Genomic DNA, 19,336 nt, shown 5'->3' with positions numbered 1-19,336 from the left:
ACCCTTTAAGATATTCCAGTCTGTTTTCTAGAGCTTGGTGCTGGCTGTATTTGGTTTATGCGTCTCAAATGAACTAGTTTTTAGTTCAGCTGCCTGTTTTTTGATTTTTTACTCTAGAATGATAGTTTGGTTGTTCAGAAATAAAGGGTTTTCCATTAATGGTTTGGACCCACTTAGGAAGTATATTTGAAAGCTTTACTTAAAACTTGGGTGTTCATTACTTGTAAAACTTGTCTAATTGCATACATCTTTGTTTATCTTTTAGTTGTATCGTAGTTGTAGAAACTGGACCAGGCAACCCTCCTCGAGTGACTGCGTCTTGTGATTGTTTATTTCCAATATCCACTCCATCAGAATCGATGGTATTAAATATTCTACTAACCATGACTGTATTCGCTTTTTCTATTTACGAAAAAGTGGAACACAGCAAAAATCAAATTACCCAGGAGAGAGAGAGAGACAAAATAAGTGGCAACAGTAGCAAAGGAGGGAGCTTTCCAAGGCGTTGGATACTATCTGACAAGTCCTGTCTGCCAGAGCTATAAAGAACCATTTTTCCCATTCGTAAAGAAGGGCAAGAAGTAGAATTAAAAGAGGGAAGAAAAGAAGAGGAGGCCGATTTGTTTTCTGCCTTTTCAGGCAGAGGGGGAGAGGGCTAGTGACTGAGAGAAATGGAGAAGAAGTGGAGCTGGGGAGAGCTGTTGCTGCTAATCAGTATCTGCATTTTGGGATGGAGGGTCAGTTTTATCAATGGAGATACGGATCCAGGAGATGGTAAGTACCTTACTTTTTTCTATCTTGTTTTACTCTGTTTGTTTTCCTCCCCCTCGGTTCCTCAATGTCCTGCACTGCATATACTGTAAATCATATACTTTAGCTTCTACATTAGAAGACCTCCTTTAAGAAGAAAAATGATTTTAACGACTTATCACACTAACAGGTTTCTAGTTTAGAATGTTGCTTCTATTACTATTAGAGCCCGTCATATGAAGAACTTTCTTCCCCCTTTGCTATGAGCTTCTTTATGAACAATGGTTTTTGTAGAGTAAGCGTAATGACTACTTGCCATGGCACAATTTTCAGCCTATAAAAATGTGCTACTACTTAAAGATGTCTCATTTTGGACTTTGATGAGAATACAATCTCAGTAGACCTTGTTACAGAAGAAAAACACTGAATATATGGATAAAGAAACTGAACGAGAACTCCTCGTACCATTGTTGTAGGGTAAAGAAATCACCTTAAATAACCGCAAGTGTACTTTATCCGGCGCCGGAACCTCCAGAACTTTTGTTAAAACATAAGGATGAAGAAACATTGACCCCCAACCTGTTGAGGATTCATCGGCTAATTAAGGGGTTATTCATGGGTTGTATTAGAGTCATACCTTAACTTAGTCATGTCAACAGAATCCTCAAATGTCAAACAAAAAAGTTGTGAGCTTCGAAGTTGTAGTCAAAAGTGAATCAAGTGTCAAACAAAGAGTGTACGTTGTTCGAGGACTCTAGAGGAGGAGTCAAGCCTCGATTAAGGGGAGGCTATTCAAGGGCTCCATAGGCCTCAGGGGAGGCTCTACAGTGTACTTTGTTCGAGGGGAGGATTGTTGAGGATTGTTGAGAGGGAGTCCCGTATTGGCTAATTTAGGGATTGATCATGGGTTTACAAGTAAGGAATACATCTCCATTGGTATGAGGCCTTTTGGAGAAACAAAAAATAAGGTCATGTGAGCTTATGCTCAAAGTGGATAATATCATACCATTATGGAGATCCGTAGTTCATAACATACCCTCTGCAAAAGAAGACTAATACCTCGTATCTGTAACTTAATCAATGTTACTTGTCTAATAGAAGTTAAGGAGTTCATTATGCACTGTTACTTCAAAAGTGATATTTTGACATCTTTATATTTTAACAAGTGGGTTGAACCTAAAACAGGGAATATACGAATTCATATCATCTCAAATCATTTTATAAACTGTTCTGCAACCTATCCTTTACTCGCAGATGATATGTCAGTTGGAAAGTTATTGTAAGCATTATTTGAACGCACTCAGTTACTAAGACACATGCATATCTTACTACTAGCATTATTCATGCAGTCGCTGCTCTAAATGCCATGTATAGTAGTTTAAACTCGCCTCCAATTCTAACACTATGGAGTTCAAGTGGTGGCGATCCATGTGGACAAATTTGGAAAGGCATTACTTGTGCAGGCTCAAGGGTCACAGAAATGTATCTCCCTCTTGCCCTCTTATGTAACATTTTATGCAATTTAACATTTCTGTGATGCACTTATCGATATAGTTTTTTTTAGTTCATTGACTGGTTTAGGACTTTCTGGATCATTGGGATACCAGCTCTCAAGTTTGGCATCTCTAATTAATCTGTAAGGTTTATGCTCTTGTTTGTCAAGTGATATAAATTATCTTTTATGTTGTATTTATAACATGTTTATAAATGAAATTTGCAGAGATGTGAGTTCCAACAATCTTGGACCTGACATACCTTATCAACTCCCTCAGAACTTGCAAAAACTGTATGCTTCTATTGTTGTTCATTCTGATGAAGTTATGTTTCCATTTCGATTTATAAAATTAGTGTATTTCTGCAGAAATCTTGGATGGAATAACTTCAGTGGAAGCATCCCGTATTCTCTTTTTCAAATGAGTTTGCTTATTTCCTTGTAAATTCCAGGGTCTTTTTTCCTCTTCCTTTTATGCATTCTACCTGGATGCTAAAGCTACTCCATGTTCTTCTGTTCTTCCCCCTCACCTCCTTGGAACTGTAGGAACATCAGCCACAATCAGCTTGGGAATCAAGTGAATGATATGTTTTGGAAGCTTTCTTCCTTGGCCATGTTGTGAGTTCTCATTGATTTTGATCGCTTTCCCTTTTGTTGTGCCTTTTCTGTTGGTCCTTTTAGCATTACTGAACTCTTCTGAAGTATTTTGTATTAACAAATACCTATAAAGAATTAGATTTTCTTTCATAGTTTCTTCTCCCACATGGTTATGTCGAGGATTGTTGGGAGGGAGTCCCACGTTGGCTAATTTAGGGAATGATCATGAGTTTACAAGTAAGGAATACATTTTCATTGGTATGAGGCCTTTTGGGGAAGCCCAAAGCAAAGCCATAGAGCTTATGCTCAAAGTGGACAATATCATACCATTGTAGAGAGTCGTGATTCTTAACATAGTATCAGAGTCATGCCCTTAACTTTGCCACATCAGTAGAATCCTCAAATGTTGAATAAAGAAGTTGTGAGTCTCAAAGGTGTAGTCAAAAGTGACTCAAGTGTCGAACAAAGGGTGTACTTTGTTCAAGGACTCCAGAGAAAGAGTCGAGCCTCCGAGGCTGTTCAAGGGCTCCATAGACCTCAGGAGAGGCTCTATAGTGTAATTTGTTCAAGGGGCCTTTCATATTGGCTAATTTAGGGAATGATCATGCCTTTATAAGTAAGGAATACATATGCATTGGTAGACGCATTGGTACGAGGCCTTTTGGGGAAGCCCAAAGCCAAGCCATGAGAACTTATGTTCAAAGTGAACAATATCATACCATTGTAGAGAGCCGTTATTCCTAACATGTTAAATTATCACATGCTTCTAATTCATTTTCAATGCAATCATCTCATAGTTTACCATAGTTTCTTTTTTAAAGTTTCCTCGAAAACACTTTCCAACACCGCATTAACTTCAGCTAAACATTTGCACTAACAATTATCTAGATTGAAAAGATATTGTTGCAGGTTCTCTTAAAATTCAAAGTGTCAATAACTTGCTTTCCCTTCTTCAGGGATGTCTCTTTCAATTCTCTGTCAGGTGCCCTTCCCCAGAGTTTTAGCAACCTTACCAGTATGAATGCAATGTGAGTACTGAATCATTAATTAAAGTGGAAAACATATGTAGTTAAGACTGATTCTCCATGTTTTCTAAATCTCTGTAGGTTTCTGCAAAACAACCAATTCAGTGGCACTATTGATGTTCTTGCAAATCTTCCACTACAAAATTTGTGTGTATCCTTAAATGCTTACTATTTAGTAGGAACTTAGCTTGTACAAACACCTTATATATCGCATTCTCCTCAGGAATGTCGAGAACAATCATTTTACAGGATGGGTTCCTGAACGATTGAAGAACATAAATATTCAGTGAGTACCTGACCATCATTATTATCTTCTCTAAGATATTGTCTGACTAAATGTTCCAGTCCAATTGAACTTGAGCAACTTTGTGACAGGGAGGGTGGCAATTCTTGGAGCTTTGGGCTGGCACCCCCACCTCCCCCTGGTACACCTCCAGCCAACCAAGATTACAGATATCACAAGCCGGGAAATGTTTACAGCCCACTGAGTAGTCATGCTGCTGGTGGAGATAGCAGATCAGGGATCAGTGGTGGTGCCATTGCTGGAATTGTTATATCTGTGTTAGTGGTGGGAGCAGTAATAGCATACATGCTTGTAAAGAGAAGATCCAAAAGGTCTTCCTCAGGCATAGACAAGCAAAAGCTTGGGAACTTGCCTATCGTATCTCCTGCTTCAAATGGAGTGCAAGGTAACCATGTTCAACTGATTTGTTATTTACTGGGAAGCATGAAGCTTATAGTTACTTGATCAATAGTTATCTTTTCTAGTTCAATGCTGTGGAAATAAGGAGGTTTAAAAAGTTGATGTTATTGGCCTGCCTTTCAACTTATTATATTCTGACAGAACAAATTCTCTTGAAAGATCCATTGGCAGAGATGAAGCTTGTTCATACTTCATCCTCATTTGATGCAAAATCATTGGATTCTCCTGCTTCAATCAATCTTAAGCCCCCACCTACTGATTCTCATAAATCATTTGATGACAATGATACATCAAAGATACCTGTAGTGAAGAAGACCATTGCCACCCCTCCGATCAGTGTGAGGTCATATTCAATAGCAGATCTTCAAATGGCTACGGGCAGTTTCGATGTAGAAAACCTTCTCGGTGAGGGATCGCTTGGACGTGTTTATCGGGCTCAGTTCGATGATGGGAAGGTACTAATAGCCTATTCTTTTGCATCTAATGAGTTCGTTTAGTGTCCATCTATGATCTATCTGATGTGAACGGCTACTAGCAAGAAAGAACAAAGCCCAACTTGATCAATTGTTTACCTCTTGGCAATGATTTAGGTTCTTGCCGTGAAGAAAATAGATTCAGCTGCCTTCCCTAGAGGATTGTTGGAAGATTTCACAGAGATAGTTGCTAATGTATCTCAGTTGCATCATCCCAATGTAACCGAGCTAATGGGTTATTGCTCAGAGCATGGCCTGCATTTGCTAATATATGAGTTCCATAAGAATGGCTCGCTACATGACTTTTTGCACATATCAGATGAATATAGCAAGCCACTGACCTGGAACTCCCGTGTCAAAATTGCTTTGGGGACGGCTCGTGCATTAGAGTAAGCTCATTTCCTGAACTTTGCCTTGCATGTTTGTTTATTTATGGTAATGTTATGAGGTGATTTTTAGCTCTATCCTAAACTTTGACGTGCTAACAACTCCCAAGATGCATATGTATGTATGTTTCTAAAAGTAAAACTGGAAGCTTAACAATGCAAAGCTTTAAGATCAACCATACCTTACAATTTTGAGGCTCTCAGTTGATCAAAGCTTTGTTAGACATAAATTTTTTGTCTTTGTGTTATTCAACCACCTGATGTTGCAGAAAACTTTTGTAGGTACCTGCATGAAGTTTGTGCACCGTCAGTTGTTCACAGAAATATTAAGTCAGCCAATATCTTACTAGATGCTGAAATTAATCCTCATCTCTCTGATTGTGGCCTGGCTAGCTTTATAACCAATCTTGATCAGGTGAGCTTTATAACCAATCTGCATGTATGATGAATTCTGTTGGACAGGCATTGAATAGGTCAATTTATATGGATTTTCATCAAATGTTCAGGCATTAGATCACCAGGTAGGATCTGGGTACAATGCCCCTGAGGTTACCATGTCTGGTCAATATACATTAAAGAGCGATGTATACAGCTTTGGAGTGGTGATGTTGGAACTTCTAAGCGGGCGTAAGCCATTTGATAGGTAAACTAGGCAACTTTAAATCCTGAAATGGAAGAGTCATTGGTTTGCTTAGTCAAAATTTTCTGATATTTGGTTGCAGTTCAAGGCCAAGAGATGAGCAATCCTTGGTTCGATGGGCTACACCTCAGCTCCATGACATTGATGCCTTGACGAAAATGGTTGATCCTGCTCTTAAAGGGCTCTACCCAGTCAAGTCTCTCTCAAGATTTGCAGACGTTGTGGCTCTTTGCGTCCAGGTACTGAGCCTTTTTACTGATAAACTTTACTTCAAACAGCTCATTCAGCCTTAACCAATCAGCTAAATGAACTGTTTTCCATGGCAGCCGGAGCCTGAATTTAGACCACCTATGTCAGAGGTGGTGGAATCCTTGGTTCGGCTTGTGCAGAGGTCCAACATGAGCAGAAGAACGTTTGGAAGTGATCATGGATCATCTTTTAGAACCGATGATCCTGATGCACGTGAGACATCTTAACTGGCTTCTTCTCACTAAAAACACAGTTCTCCAAATTTATATATAGAAAAAGAAAAAATCTTATCTGGCTTCTTGAGCAATCTACAAGGAAGGGACGCCTAGTAGTTTGAATCGATGTCACGATGATATTAGCACTTCATGCAGATCCCCCTTCATAGACAAGCATGACATTGTTGTGTTTTGACGTTCATAGTATGTGAACCTAGTGGTGAATCAATGATACCTTAGCAGTTATTTCAAAACCAACTTTGCTTAATAGAAGCATTTACCTGCAAAGACCTTATTTACCCAATCACAGGCCTTTCACTACTGGAATTATTGTGGATTATAAAGTTCAGTGTTGACAGGTACATTGCAAGGATGGCTGATCCAGTTCTTACTGGCCATCTCCATTGTATTTCTCTATATACACACTGATTACAGCCGTGAGTATTTTGTTATGAGATTAGACTTACTATATGCAAGGAATTCGTGCAAACTTCGTGAAGTATCATATCATATTGTGGACTCAATTCCAGATCAAGGCTATACACACACCATTGAATCTCTACACATCATTCTGATCTGAAATGAAATTTGGTTCCTCACCCTGGCAGAGATACTGATCACACAGAGACGCAGAGCCCCAGTCCTGCCGTAGCCGCAAAATGTCCTCTGTGAATGTAGACCCAGATGCACTGATAAATGTGCTCGACATAGCACAGATTGTCTTGTCCAGCATCGCTTCAACCTACACAATGAAAATTAGCTCATTGGAGTCGAGCTCAGGATGCTAAACCAACTCAAGATTGCATAACTTCACATAGAATCCTCAACTCGAATGACCAAAACAAACAAGTCGAATGTTTGATTTTATTGGATTAGAATGAATCTATCACACTGCATGTCATATATGTGCATGTAGGACTGGACATAACATCGGACATAAAACCCGGTGTTGAGGAATATTGGCAGGGAGTCCCACATTGGTTAATTTAGGAAATGATCATGGGTTTATAAGTAAATAATACATCTCCATTGGTATGAGGCCTTTTGGAGAAGCTTAAAGCAAAGCCATGAGAGCTTATGCTAAAAAAGGATAAATATCATACCATTGTGGATGACTGTGATTCCTAACACGGTGTCAGAGCCATCCTCTTAACTTAGTCATGTCAATAGAATCCTCAAATGTCCAAAAAAGGGTGTACTTTGTTCGAGGACTCCAAAGAAGGAGTTGGACATCGATTAAGGGGAGGCTGTTTGAGAGATCCATACGCTGGGGAGAGGCTCTATAGTGTACTTTGTTCGAGTGAAGGATTGTTGAGGATTGTTGGTAAAGAATACAAAACTTATGCTCAAAGTGGACAATATCATACTTGTGTATAACCATAATCGTTGCAGTGTAAGAAAAGTTGGATTCTTAGGCTGACCTGAGAGTCTCCCTCAATCCCATGCCTGTATAACAAGGCGTCCCATTTTTCAGCTGAATTACGAGGAGGCCTTCTAACAAGTGGTATGGACTTCCCATTCAACACAAGAAGTGATTGCAGCAATCCATATTCACTCGCTGCTGCATCTGTTGAAAGATAAATGACTGCCACATTCGCCCTCTCAACTACTCGAATTATGCAGTCTGCTGCTTGGGGAATGGGGTAAAAGCAGCTTGGCTGCTTTGCATTACTGCAAAACAGAAAATTTCATTAACCAGAAAATTTCATTAAAGAAAACAGTAATGTAGATGTATTACCAGAACTTCAAAAAACCATGTCGTCGGAAATGGAATGCCATATAATTCTTTCCTAAGAACGTTTGAATGAATCGCTGGGCTGTCAGCTTGATCAGGCGGCTTGGTTCTATCAAAGTCTGGCATTTGTGAGCGATGGGGCCGCCTGGTTGATTCACCCACTCTTTCTCTACATTAGCAAAGAAAATATCTCCTACAGCTACAACATCGTCGTTGGAAGAGAATTTGGATTCAATGTCTGAAACCGTCTTTCCAGTGGGCTTCTTAGCATCTTCATTCCAAGCAGATTCAAGCTTGCCCATTGAGATCCCCAAGTTCTTCAACTTTTTAATGTGTTCATCATCCACATAACAAGGATCTGGTTTTGAGAAGTAACAGATGAACCGATCAATGTGCAAGTGGTGCTTCCTAATCTCAGAAAACTCTTCAAAAGAGATGACAACCTTTCTTCCCAAGCACGTATTGATATTTTCAATGTCAATTACCCTACTGAACTGATAATCAACTTTGTGACTAGGAATGACTAAAATTCTGTTGAGGATAGCAGCGAAGAACATATGCTTCTGCAAACAGATCAAATGGTTAGACATTTGCCCCGAAGTGCATATAGCGAACAAAAACTTGTCCGATTTGGGCTTCCACTCAATTGTTCGTTTGCCGGACAATTTCTGGTCAATCTTTCCACATCTATCAATGGTGAATGTCCCCATCGTCTGAGCATCATCAACTACCTCAGATAAATTCCCCGACCGATGGGGGGACAGAAGAACGTTTTGGATCTCTTTGTTCAAACTAATTTGCTTCAATATAGCAGATTTGAGATCTACTATGAATGCGTCTCCTGAGGCTGAATTTGAACTCAAATTATTAGTAGCGGTCGAGTTGAAAGTTGAGTTAGAATGATTCCAAATATCGAAAAAAGCCAGTTGTTGTTGCCTCAACAAATACAAAGCTCTCAACTCCGATTCCCTCATTCGGTCACTGAGGGAATCGGAACTTCCGAGTGTGGAAGAGATATTCACAGATGAGAAGAGACTTCGAATATCGACAGAGAAAAATATAGCGATAATGCAGAGAGGGAGGGCGGCCGCTAATAGGTAGTAGTACCTCTTGTGAAATGCAAATTTGGGAATGGAGAAACGGAATCTGTGAATGGGAGGCCGAAAATGGCGATCGTCGTCAATGTCGAAGGTTGTGGAGCGAGTGCGAGGAGAAGGGAGGCGTTCGGTTCCATTCTGTTCGATAAGGTTTTGGCGATCGTCTGATTCGTCGGAGGACGAATCAGATCTATCCATTACTCCTCCAGTTCTTCCACTTGGATCTTGTGTTCTTCTTCTTCTTCTTCAGCAGAGTTTTTTGGTGGACGATTTTCACTCCAAGTCCATACAGTCTTCTCTTGGACTCTCTCCACAAACAGGATGACTTAGCGAGGAAGAGTCTAATTAACACTAAACTATATATAAGAATAGTTAATACTTTATTTAAAAAATATATATATTTTTTTTTTCATTATCATCAGATAACGATGTTGAAAATTGTTGGAAGTGAGTCCTACATTAATCCATTAAGAGGATAATTATAGGTTTATAAGTAAGAAATATATTTTTATTGGGATGAGACCTCTATTAAAAACTAAAAGTAAAATCACTAAAGCTTAGGCTCAAAATAGACCCATAATACTTGAAGTTTGATTTTCTAAAATTTGAACGTAGGATTAGTTCTAAGACAAACTAGACCAAGACCAACAAATTCTGTTATAGCTAAAGGAAGTCTCGAGTTTAGGGACTTTTTTTTTTTTATTGAAACTCAAATGTTTTGTTTTTCTGAAACGAATGAATATATTTGCTCGTTTATTAGTATGTTATGATTATAAATGTTTTGAGCTTAATGTGCATGATGTGATTTGTGTAACCCATCAAATAAATAGTTTATAATACTAACCCAAGGACTTTTTTTTTTTTTTTTTTTTTTTTTTTTTTTTTTTTTTTTTAAAGATGAGTATTAAAATATAATATTATTATTTTTAAAAAATAATCATATAAAACAAATTTTGTTAACTACACTTAGTTTTTATTTTTTCATAAATATATTATCAAACTCATTTTTTAATGGCTTTTAAACAAAAATCAACATGAACATAGTTCAACCATCGTGCTCGTGCTCGTGGTGTGGGAAGGTATGAAGTGGGGCAAGTGAACTATGATAGCCTACATTGTTGGGATTGTTTACATAAGAAATGGAGCCAGACAAAGGATGCTGCTCTAATGTCAATACTACTACGGCTAAGATGATGCTCTATAAACTCAACAGAATCAGCTAGTTTGTTGTACACATATGTTGATCAATAAAATGCTAATCGCTAGGTGTTGCTTCAGAGGCCTGACATACTTCGGCTACTTCAACCAGCCTACCACGAACCCATTTCTTCTTGACTGCAATCACTTGGGTATCCGATTTCTCTTCCAACTGGTGAAGGTTGGTCCCATTCAAGCAAGGCTTATGGTCATCAGGTGCCTTATTCCCATTCCCATTAGGCTGGTTTCCCAGACTTGACAAACGTGGTGGATAAGATGCGCCATATCCATTGCTGCTTGCTGCAACTTCAAGATCCTGCACACTAAACTTACCAAAATCAAAAGCCACATCTTCTGTGCTACAAGGCAACAACAACTGGGTCCCCTTTGCCATTGTTTGAGCTGCTCTTCTTTGGTCTTCTTTTCCAGCCAGTGAGTCCTCCTCATCGTTCGGGGTACCCACTTCGTGGATGTAGGAGGCTGCTGCATTCTGTTCTTCAGTCTGTTGGGATGCCATCTGCTCAATATCTATGCATTCAATTGATTGTAGTGCTTCAGCTATAAGCTTTCTTGTTTCTAATAGGGAAGCTCGAGCAATGGGGCTTCTTGTAGCGGCAACCTCAAGGGCCTTGGCGGCCTTCTCTGCTTCAGCAATCATGAGTCTGAAAAGGAAAAACTGGAACGTCATCAACTGTTCAATGTAAATTGAGCTGTCTTGCATTCTTGATTAGAAACTGGAGCTGGAAAGGTCGTACTCGTGAGTAACGAATACTGTTTAGTAAAGGTTTTCAGTCACAAGAAAGGGAACCTGAATATAGCTATGGTTGTCAAAACGCTACCAATGCAGTCAGTGGTTCAATTTCCCTCAGGAATCATGCTAGAATAAAATGTCCTAACGAGTTTTCGACTTCAAACAACGTAGTAGCATACATGCTTAACACCACATCAAAGAGGTTGATTCTCTCTCGGAAGTAGAAAATGGCCTCTTTACAGTTAGAAAGATGAGTAAGTTGAGAATTATTGAAAGGAGTAGTCCCACATTAGCTAAATAAGAAGAAGATCATGGGTTTACAAGTAAGGAACACTATCTTCTAGGCCTTTTGGGAAGACCAAAAGCAAAGCCATGAGAACTTATGCTCAAAGTGGATAATATCATACCATTGTGGAGAGTCGTGGTTACTAACATAGTATCAGAGTCGTGCCTTAACTTAGTCATGTCAATAGAATACTCAAATGGCAAACAAAGGGTGTACTTTGTTCAAGTGCTCCAAAGAAAGGAGCCGAATCTCAATTAAGGGGATACTATTCGAGGGCTCCATATGCCTCAAGGGAGGCTCTATGGTGTACTTTGTTCGAAGGGAGGATTGTTGAGGATTATTGAAAGGAGTAGTCCCACATAGGCTAATTAAGAGGAAGATCATGGGTTTATAAGTAAGGAACACTATCTCCATTGGTACGAGGCCTTTTGGGTAGACCAAAAGCAAAACCATGAGAGTTTATGCTCAAAATGGACAATATCATATTATCGTGGAGAGTCGTAGTTCCTAACAGATGAGTCTATAGACCGGCCAAATTTATTTAAGAAACTGCAAGTAAAAGAGAAGAACGGACCTAGCTTGCTCAATGGCTTCCATTTTTTTAGTTTCTGCAATTGCTCTCTGTGCCCTGATACTCTTTATCATGTCCAGCTTGAAGCTTGCTGAAGGGTCTTTAAACCGTGGCGCTTTACTTTTCCTGATTCTCGGTTGTCGATTTTCGATTCTAGACCCATCTGCAAACGAAGAGTAAACATTACTCTTTTCTTTCCTCTGGCTGGTTCTTGTGGTCTCCATACTTTCACTGTGCTTTCTCCTTGGCCTTCTTCTGTCGACTCCAATAGGCGTGCCATGATATTTAGCTATAGCAGAGCAAACTCGATCACGATATTCCTGACATAAAATAAACAAGCAGAATGCAGAGGTAGCTGCTGTTAAGAATATTTGGTCGTGATTAAGCTCATGTCATAGGGATGCAAATATTGTAATGGTAGTCTAAAGATTAGTTACAGGCTAACAGTTAGTATGTCATTTTGCAAATGATGATCCGGGTCTATCCGACAATCTAGAATTAAATCCAAACATTTCTCGACAACCAGTGGTTCGGTTCCATGGGAAGTTTTTATCTTCGGATTTCGAAAACCATCCAGAGAGCATGGAGCATTTAATGAGAAAAAAAGTTTCTATTTAGTGCAGCTAATGGAGGATATATAACAAAAACATACAGGATCATCCCATTTTGCAGAGATGGATTCTGATATCTTCTTCCTCTGCTCAGCTGACTTTGGTGCTCTCTTGCTTCCAACCGACCTCGGCTTTCTTTTCCGTTGCTCGACACTCTCCAGCCACTCCTTTTTAAATCTTTCATTCAGGATTTGGTAGGAGTCCCACTGCAGTTCTTCCTCACCCTTATATCCTCGTCTTGAAGCTTCAGCAATTAAATGTTTCCACTCTATGTAGCATTTTTCTTGTAATACCAGCTTCTCACGACGTCTTTGCCACCCCATTCGCACACCAACCCCAATTTTCATCCTTGTCTCTTCGCTGTGGCATCACAAAGGAGGGGCACTTCAAATTAGTGCCTCAGAGATCACATATTTAGATAGTAATACTGCAAAATCACGGATCATAAACCATCCAAACAAACAGAATAAGATGACATCTACCTCTGAGCATGGCCGCCAGCCTTAGCCAACTTATTTTTTACCTGCACAGAAAATAGTATAAATTATGAAGTGAACATGCTGTTCGGAATCACGAACCTCCACAATGGTATGATATTGTCCACTTCGAGCATAAGCTCTCATGGCTTTGCTTTGGGCTTCTCCAAAAAGCCTCATACTCATACCAATGGAGACATATTCCTTACTTATAAACTCATGCTCATTCCCTAAATTAGCCAACGTGGGACTCCCTCCCAACAATCCTCCACACATGGTAGCTAACAAGTGGTGAGATATCAAGTATTCCTAGATAAATGTTCTATTCATGGCCGATGATTGAATCCTAGGCCGTGTAACACTATTCATATTCAAAATCATGGCCACCATAAAAGCAGAGGGTAACACGATGGATTAATCGAACATTTCTTATACATAAAACCATTCTTACATGACTTCACCTTAGGATCCTGCATTGCAAGCCATGTTCGCTCCTTGATTCGTCTAAGCGTCTCTGCAAATGAATTGCTTATTAAGAAAGAGTAAACGATAAATCCTCAAAGTGTATTAACGCTGAGTGAAATAGCGGGTGTTTTACCAGCACTGTGCTTTCTCCCTTTGTTCCACGGCGTTTGTCCTTTATTTGCTTGGGAAATCCTCTCTCGCCTCACCCGTTCTCTCTCATCTAATTCTTCCGAATCTTCACTGGATGATGCAAGCTGAGCTTCTGAAGTAAACAGGGCAGAACCTAACTGAGAATTCTTAAATTCCGTCCGTTTTTCCATATAAACGTCCCCGTTCCCATCATGAACCACACGCTTGGATTCAAGAGTAGCAACTGCTCTAATCAATAATCCGCGCCTGGAAACCTCAAGCTGGGCACTGAAGTTCATACGTTTCGGTACAATCAAGGACTTCCAACAAGAAGATAATTCCTTCTCATTCCCAAAAGTAAGCGAAACCATTGAATTATTCACAAGAAAACATGAACGGAAACAGTGGAAGGCAGGCTGAGCAGTAAAAATCTCAGCTACAAACGCGAGAAAAAGCAACATATAAAGCGTCAGTGTGAAATGAAACGCGCAATATGAAGAAAAAAGATGAACACAACAAGAAGAGAAGACGCCATTGAAAACCAAGAGAAGAGAAGCTTACCCAACAAAGGCATGGAAGCTCATTCAACCAAAATCAACCACCGCAATTCAGTTGAGAAAACAATGGCAGCAAATCTCTCGAGGAAGTGGCATTACAGTCGTCTAGCCAAAGTTTAGTGTCAGTCAGTTGCTGGAGAATGGACAACGTTCTTCGAAGGGATTAGGCGAGCAGAGACGAAGGTACACCAGGAAGGATCCACCCCCCCCCCCCCCCCCCCCCCCCCCCCCCCCCCCGGGGTTCAATTGAAGCCCACTAAAGCAGCCCATTCTGCTAGACTGAAGCCCACAAAGCCCATTAAAGTAGCCCATTCTTCTAGACTGAAGCCCATTAAGCCCACTAAAGCAGCCCATTCTTCGGAACTGAAGCCCACAAGTGCCACCCATGTTTTGGACCACAAAGCCCATTAAAGTAGCGCATTCTGCTAGCCACAAGCCCACAAGCCCATTAAGCCCACTAGGCTTAATATCAATATTTAAGGTTGTCCTTAAGTCGTGTGCATTGATATGATCATTACAAGCAAGTCGATTCTTTGTACCAAGAATTTTTGGTCAGCATTGAATCATTATGTATTGATTCGTTTAGGTATTGTGTCTTCTCAATCTGAATATTCGTGTGAGGTGGCGAGTTTGAGACTAAGTGATAAGGGAGAAGTGTGGTCTTCTTTCTCAAAGGGTACAACGCCCTATGGAAAGTTACGGTCGAGTGTGATTGCAAAAGTGTAATTTGGATTCTCAATCTCGAGAATCGAAAGATTTTTCGATTTGATGATTGAGTAGCATTCGATAGCTTTTTAGAGATGCTCACAAGACACGAATAGGAGATAGAGAAGTCTTCTCTATTTCCATTCCCATCATCTATTTTAATAGCATCCATGAAATTTTTTTTGTCCTCCTGGTAATTTTTCTCTATCTTTTACATATTTTTCCAATAAACTTTTTAATAATTTTCATTTTTTAAATATTTGTACCTTAATTTTGATATATATAACAAGTAGAACAGAGACATGAAATATAATACTTATCCTTAAACCGTGAGAAATCTCTCTTTACTCTCCACTTTTTTTGCTTAAGATTTTCCGTCCCAGGGATTAACCAGACATCTCTACTAGCTTTTACGTGCTTTCAAATGTGTCGTGCGTATGTTACGAGGGGATTAAAGAGCGATAATGTTGAGGGGTAGAATAGTCATTTAGCAATAGAGAGAGATAAATTAAGTGTGAAAGTAGATTGGAAAATAGGACAAAAGTAGTGGGTGATCCGCAACTTTCAAACTTTGGTGTGACAAAATATCTGTCCAAGATTTATAATTCAAGCAATTAAAATCATATATTATATTTGATTAATTTAAATTTATAAGCTTTTTAATGATTTGTAAAAAACATATAATATGAAATTAATTTACAAACTAGGTTTAGCCTTTAATTATAGATTCAAATTTGAAATCCTTAATTTTTGTACGACAATAGTTTGAATTTTTGTGGCCCAAAGTAAAATTAATCATTCTCTCTCTCTCTCCTCCCTCTCTCTCTCCACTTATGCTCTAACAAACTCACCATTTGTATTAACCTTTAATTAATGAATTAAATAAATCCCTAAATTATCTCTCTTAGTATGAACACCATCTATATTCAAATTTTGAATGATTTTAAATGAAGCAACTATTCAAATTATGGTGAGTGATTTATAATTTATCGTGTTTTAGAAAAATAGATGTAACAGTTTATCGTGTGGCCTAACCAAAAAAGAGACGTCGTCTTAGGCCCTTGTCTAAGCATACTAAGGTTGCCTTGACTTTGAATCAGACTTCCAAGAAGTCGATATGTATGGCAGAATGAATATGACACGTACTCCACTCTAAAAGTAGAGAGAAATCTTTGACAAAGGTACAAAATTTTCTATTTTCTAGTCTCGAGACCACTTTATATAAAGTCCTAACTTTGAGATTCGGAGTGCAGGTAGCTGTCTAAAGCGTGTTGTTCATAGTCGTATGTCCGTCCCAAACTCTTTTTACTTGCTTCCATGTATTATTAGATTCTTACTATTCATGTCATGTCATATATAGGGATGTATGACCGTTCACCAAAATCATGGTTAGACCCAAAATGCCTCGAAATAATATATTACAGGGGATGGATGTAACTAATTGTCAATTCTTTCCACACAGGTTATAATATCTGCTTTTAGCGTATAACATTGCTTTCTTTCAAACTATTTCCTATATATTTCCTCGTTCACATTTTATAAAACATTTTCTATCAAATGTGACTCGATACTCGATCATATGTCAAAATTGTCCATAAAGTTCGATTTTCACAAGGCCCACTTATTCGTCGAGTTAAAACGAATACCGCACAATCGTTGTCCTACTGCAACAGTGCGATTCTGACACCAAGCACCACACTGATATGAGATTCTATACAAGTGTAAAGACGTTCCGTTGACTAAGATCTACCTTAGACACTACGTTAGCAACATTGTCCCCGAGAATTTAAATTAATTCACTTATAAGAACTTTATATGATGTTAGTTATTGGCATAGAAGTATTGGATGGAGTGGTTTTTATCTCCTTGACTAAAAAAATATTTTTAAGAAACCCCACTTTTTACGTGTGAAAAAAAAGCGCCGCATGATTGCTGCACCACAAACTTTAGGCCTCACAAGTCATGAGTATTACTTCACCGAAATTAAAGTTAGTTTTGAAGTTGTTGTTTTGTTACTCGAGTCGATCCATTCGCTTCGTTATGCAATCAATTCCAAATTTTAAACCCAGATTCGCTTTCCTCTTCTTCTTCTTCTTCTTCCTTGCCCCCAAATTCCAGTCTCTGCAATCTCGTCGCCAGCCATGGAAGACGATTACAAGCTGAGTCAACATTCCGGCGATTCGGTCACTATCGAGCTACCTGGAATGGTGATTGTGACGGCCATTTTAGTGTTCTTGTTGGTGCTTGTATTTGTTCTTCTTCTCCAACTCTACGCTAGATGGTTATGGTCTCGCATTGAGGATCCTTCCCCTCTTCCGGTGGAAACTCGCCGTCGTCGTCGTCGCCGATTTGAATTCTCCGCCATACACGATCCCAATTCCGGAAGAGGGTTGGACCCCAAAATCCTTCGGTCACTTCCTGTACTGATATTCCACCCTGATGATTTCAAAGATGGCCTCGAATGTGCCGTTTGCCTCTCTGACCTTGTTGAAGGTGAGAAAGCCAAGCTGCTTCATGATTGCTTCCATGGCTTCCATAGTGATTGCATCGATATGTGGTTTCAATCTCATTCCACTTGCCCTCTTTGTCGGAACCCCGTCACCGCCGCCGCAGACTCCGGCGAGTTACAGGATGAGGATTCTGCAACTGGGTTGTCCTCAGAATCTCCAACTTTCCCAACAAATGTACTGATTTGGGGAAATCAAGAGCAGGTCACCTCTGCCGGAGCTTGTCTGGAAGTGGAAGAGAGTTCTTCTCAAAACCCGTTTCCGGCGACATCTTCATCAGCATCATCGAGTAACCCAGCTGCAGAATTGGTAATTGATGTTCAAAATGATCTTCAATTTCCGCCACTAGCACCTAATGAAGATGGAAAGCTACCTGTTGTCACCAGATTAAGGTCATTGAAAAGGCTTTTGAGTAGGCAAAGAAGAGTGAATCCTTGTGATCCAAATTCAGCTAACGTTGAAATGGAACAATTGGCCTGATATAGATTTGCTACAAACAAGTTAAGTTTTCAAAACTTGTACAAATTTCTTTGCATTCTAGTAATGAGAGGGAAAGCGTTGTTGTTGAGAGCATCTCTGAAATGAATGTTCTTCAACCAACCGCTTTCATTTTGTTAGAACATGGTTATTTACAGAAATTTTCAATCCTTTGAATCCATTTTGATCTGTTTAGTATGCGATGGAATGGGCTTGACTTGTTTGTGGCAATAACCATAACATTAAACAGCTTATCAAAACCATTACACATACAAAAGATTTCAAAGATGGGCTGGCCCTGGCTCCAGACAAGATGAACTGAGAAATGTATGTCTATGTAACAAGATAAATTGGACCATAATTGTGGTTTGTATTGGGGCTAGTAAGCTGGTGAAGACACATATAAGGGATCTCCATCTCTGAACTCAAACTGGGACTGAAGAGACTAGCAATCGGTCCAGACGTCGAACGGCCGCCTCGAGATCTGCCGTCTATGGCCGTAGCTCTGGTGTAAATTGGACCAGAAACATAAACACGCCTTGTATTGGGTATGTGAGGATTTGTACCTGGTTTGGGCAGAGGCTTGGTCCTTTTATCACTTTTTAACCAGGAGAAGAGTGTGTTTTTCCAAGATTTCTTGCTTTTTTTCTGTGGTGGCAACCATTTGGCTCCTGTTTCTTGTTCTGTGGCATGATGTTTTGCTTCTTCCAAGAACTGGAAAATTCATAACCACATTTACATAAAGATATCAGATGAATCTAAAAGATGAAGAATTGAACAAAAGAACATTACTGAATCACCTTGGAAAAGTTGAGGCGAGGATCAAAATCATCAAAAACAGGATCGTTCATCTCACAATCAGAAGAAACAGAGTTCTTCATTGAACAAAACACATCCAAAAATCGTAGCTTCAAAAGAGGTAAATAGAAGAACAGAAGCTGTTATGCATCTAAATGAAAAGGGGGAAGGAAACTCCAACTACCGCCATTGAAGAAGAACCCCATTTGGGATCCAATAGCGCCTTGTTATGTTTCCAAAAGTGGCATTCAATAGACAGCTTCTAAGAAATCAAGGACTGATGTTCAAGGAAATGGGAAAGTAATAAATTTGTTATCACTCAACGTCTATCTCATGCTTTCATTACAGTAAACAGAGCCTGTCGCTTCGCTGGGTATTAACACACATAATTTGATATTAATTCACATAAACATGGGTAACCCTTTTTCTATTCTGCTCTTAATT

General features: G+C 39.4%; 5 protein-coding genes across 9 annotated transcripts; 2 read left to right on the top strand and 3 right to left on the bottom strand.

Annotated features, from left to right (window-relative positions):
• Nucleotides 1-454: 454 nt before the first annotated feature.
• LOC111790172 (protein STRUBBELIG-RECEPTOR FAMILY 6) lies at nt 455-6,788 on the top strand. Of its 4 annotated transcripts, none has more exons than XM_087122261.1 (16): nt 455-774; nt 2,100-2,232; nt 2,315-2,386; nt 2,471-2,536; nt 2,612-2,683; nt 2,789-2,860; nt 3,796-3,867; nt 3,946-4,011; nt 4,088-4,150; nt 4,240-4,553; nt 4,739-5,022; nt 5,158-5,429; nt 5,709-5,841; nt 5,933-6,069; nt 6,149-6,305; nt 6,393-6,788. In XM_087122261.1, exons 1-16 carry the CDS (start codon nt 672-674, stop codon nt 6,540-6,542), a joined length of 2,166 nt encoding a protein of 721 aa, XP_086978387.1. In that variant the 5' UTR covers nt 455-671; the 3' UTR covers nt 6,543-6,788. The 4 variants fall into 4 exon arrangements, with proteins under 4 accessions (XP_086978387.1, XP_023526776.2, XP_023526777.2 ...); XM_023671008.2 differs by having other exon boundaries at nt 4,709-5,022; XM_023671009.2 differs by having other exon boundaries at nt 456-774; nt 4,727-5,022.
• Nucleotides 6,789-7,001: 213 nt separating this feature from the next.
• LOC111790173 (O-fucosyltransferase 36) lies at nt 7,002-9,697 on the bottom strand. Of its 2 annotated transcripts, XM_023671012.2 has the most exons (4): nt 9,373-9,594; nt 8,269-9,112; nt 7,952-8,201; nt 7,002-7,272 (listed from the first exon to the last, which is right to left on the bottom strand). In XM_023671012.2, the coding sequence occupies exons 1-4, from the start codon at nt 9,497-9,499 to the stop codon at nt 7,090-7,092; spliced, it is 1,404 nt and encodes a 467-aa protein (XP_023526780.2). In that variant the 5' UTR covers nt 9,500-9,594; the 3' UTR covers nt 7,002-7,089. The 2 variants fall into 2 exon arrangements, with proteins under 2 accessions (XP_023526780.2, XP_023526779.2); XM_023671011.2 differs by having other exon boundaries at nt 8,269-9,697.
• A 752-nt stretch (nt 9,698-10,449) lies between these two features.
• LOC111791634 (uncharacterized) lies at nt 10,450-14,568 on the bottom strand. The gene is made up of 7 exons (XM_023673040.2): nt 14,410-14,568; nt 13,853-14,284; nt 13,716-13,768; nt 13,261-13,301; nt 12,820-13,138; nt 12,171-12,487; nt 10,450-11,221 (listed from the first exon to the last, which is right to left on the bottom strand). Exons 1-7 carry the CDS (start codon nt 14,420-14,422, stop codon nt 10,618-10,620), a joined length of 1,779 nt encoding a protein of 592 aa, XP_023528808.2. The 5' UTR covers nt 14,423-14,568; the 3' UTR covers nt 10,450-10,617.
• A 2,481-nt stretch (nt 14,569-17,049) lies between these two features.
• LOC111790966 (RING-H2 finger protein ATL60-like) lies at nt 17,050-18,295 on the top strand. Its single transcript, XM_023672112.2, has one exon. The coding sequence runs from the start codon at nt 17,252-17,254 to the stop codon at nt 18,095-18,097; it is 846 nt and encodes a 281-aa protein (XP_023527880.1). The 5' UTR covers nt 17,050-17,251; the 3' UTR covers nt 18,098-18,295.
• Nucleotides 18,296-18,371: 76 nt separating this feature from the next.
• LOC111790969 (uncharacterized) lies at nt 18,372-19,204 on the bottom strand. The gene is made up of 2 exons (XM_023672115.2): nt 18,895-19,204; nt 18,372-18,808 (listed from the first exon to the last, which is right to left on the bottom strand). The coding sequence occupies exons 1-2, from the start codon at nt 18,973-18,975 to the stop codon at nt 18,428-18,430; spliced, it is 462 nt and encodes a 153-aa protein (XP_023527883.2). The 5' UTR covers nt 18,976-19,204; the 3' UTR covers nt 18,372-18,427.
• Nucleotides 19,205-19,336: the final 132 nt, after the last annotated feature.

Source organism: Cucurbita pepo, chromosome 3 (assembly GCF_057944985.1).
Source record: "Cucurbita pepo subsp. pepo isolate OVF chromosome 3, ASM5794498v1, whole genome shotgun sequence".
Lineage (NCBI taxonomy): Eukaryota > Viridiplantae > Streptophyta > Magnoliopsida > Cucurbitales > Cucurbitaceae > Cucurbita > Cucurbita pepo.
The sequence above is the reverse complement of the archived record's forward strand: the minus strand, read 5'-3'. Positions and strand labels throughout refer to the sequence as shown.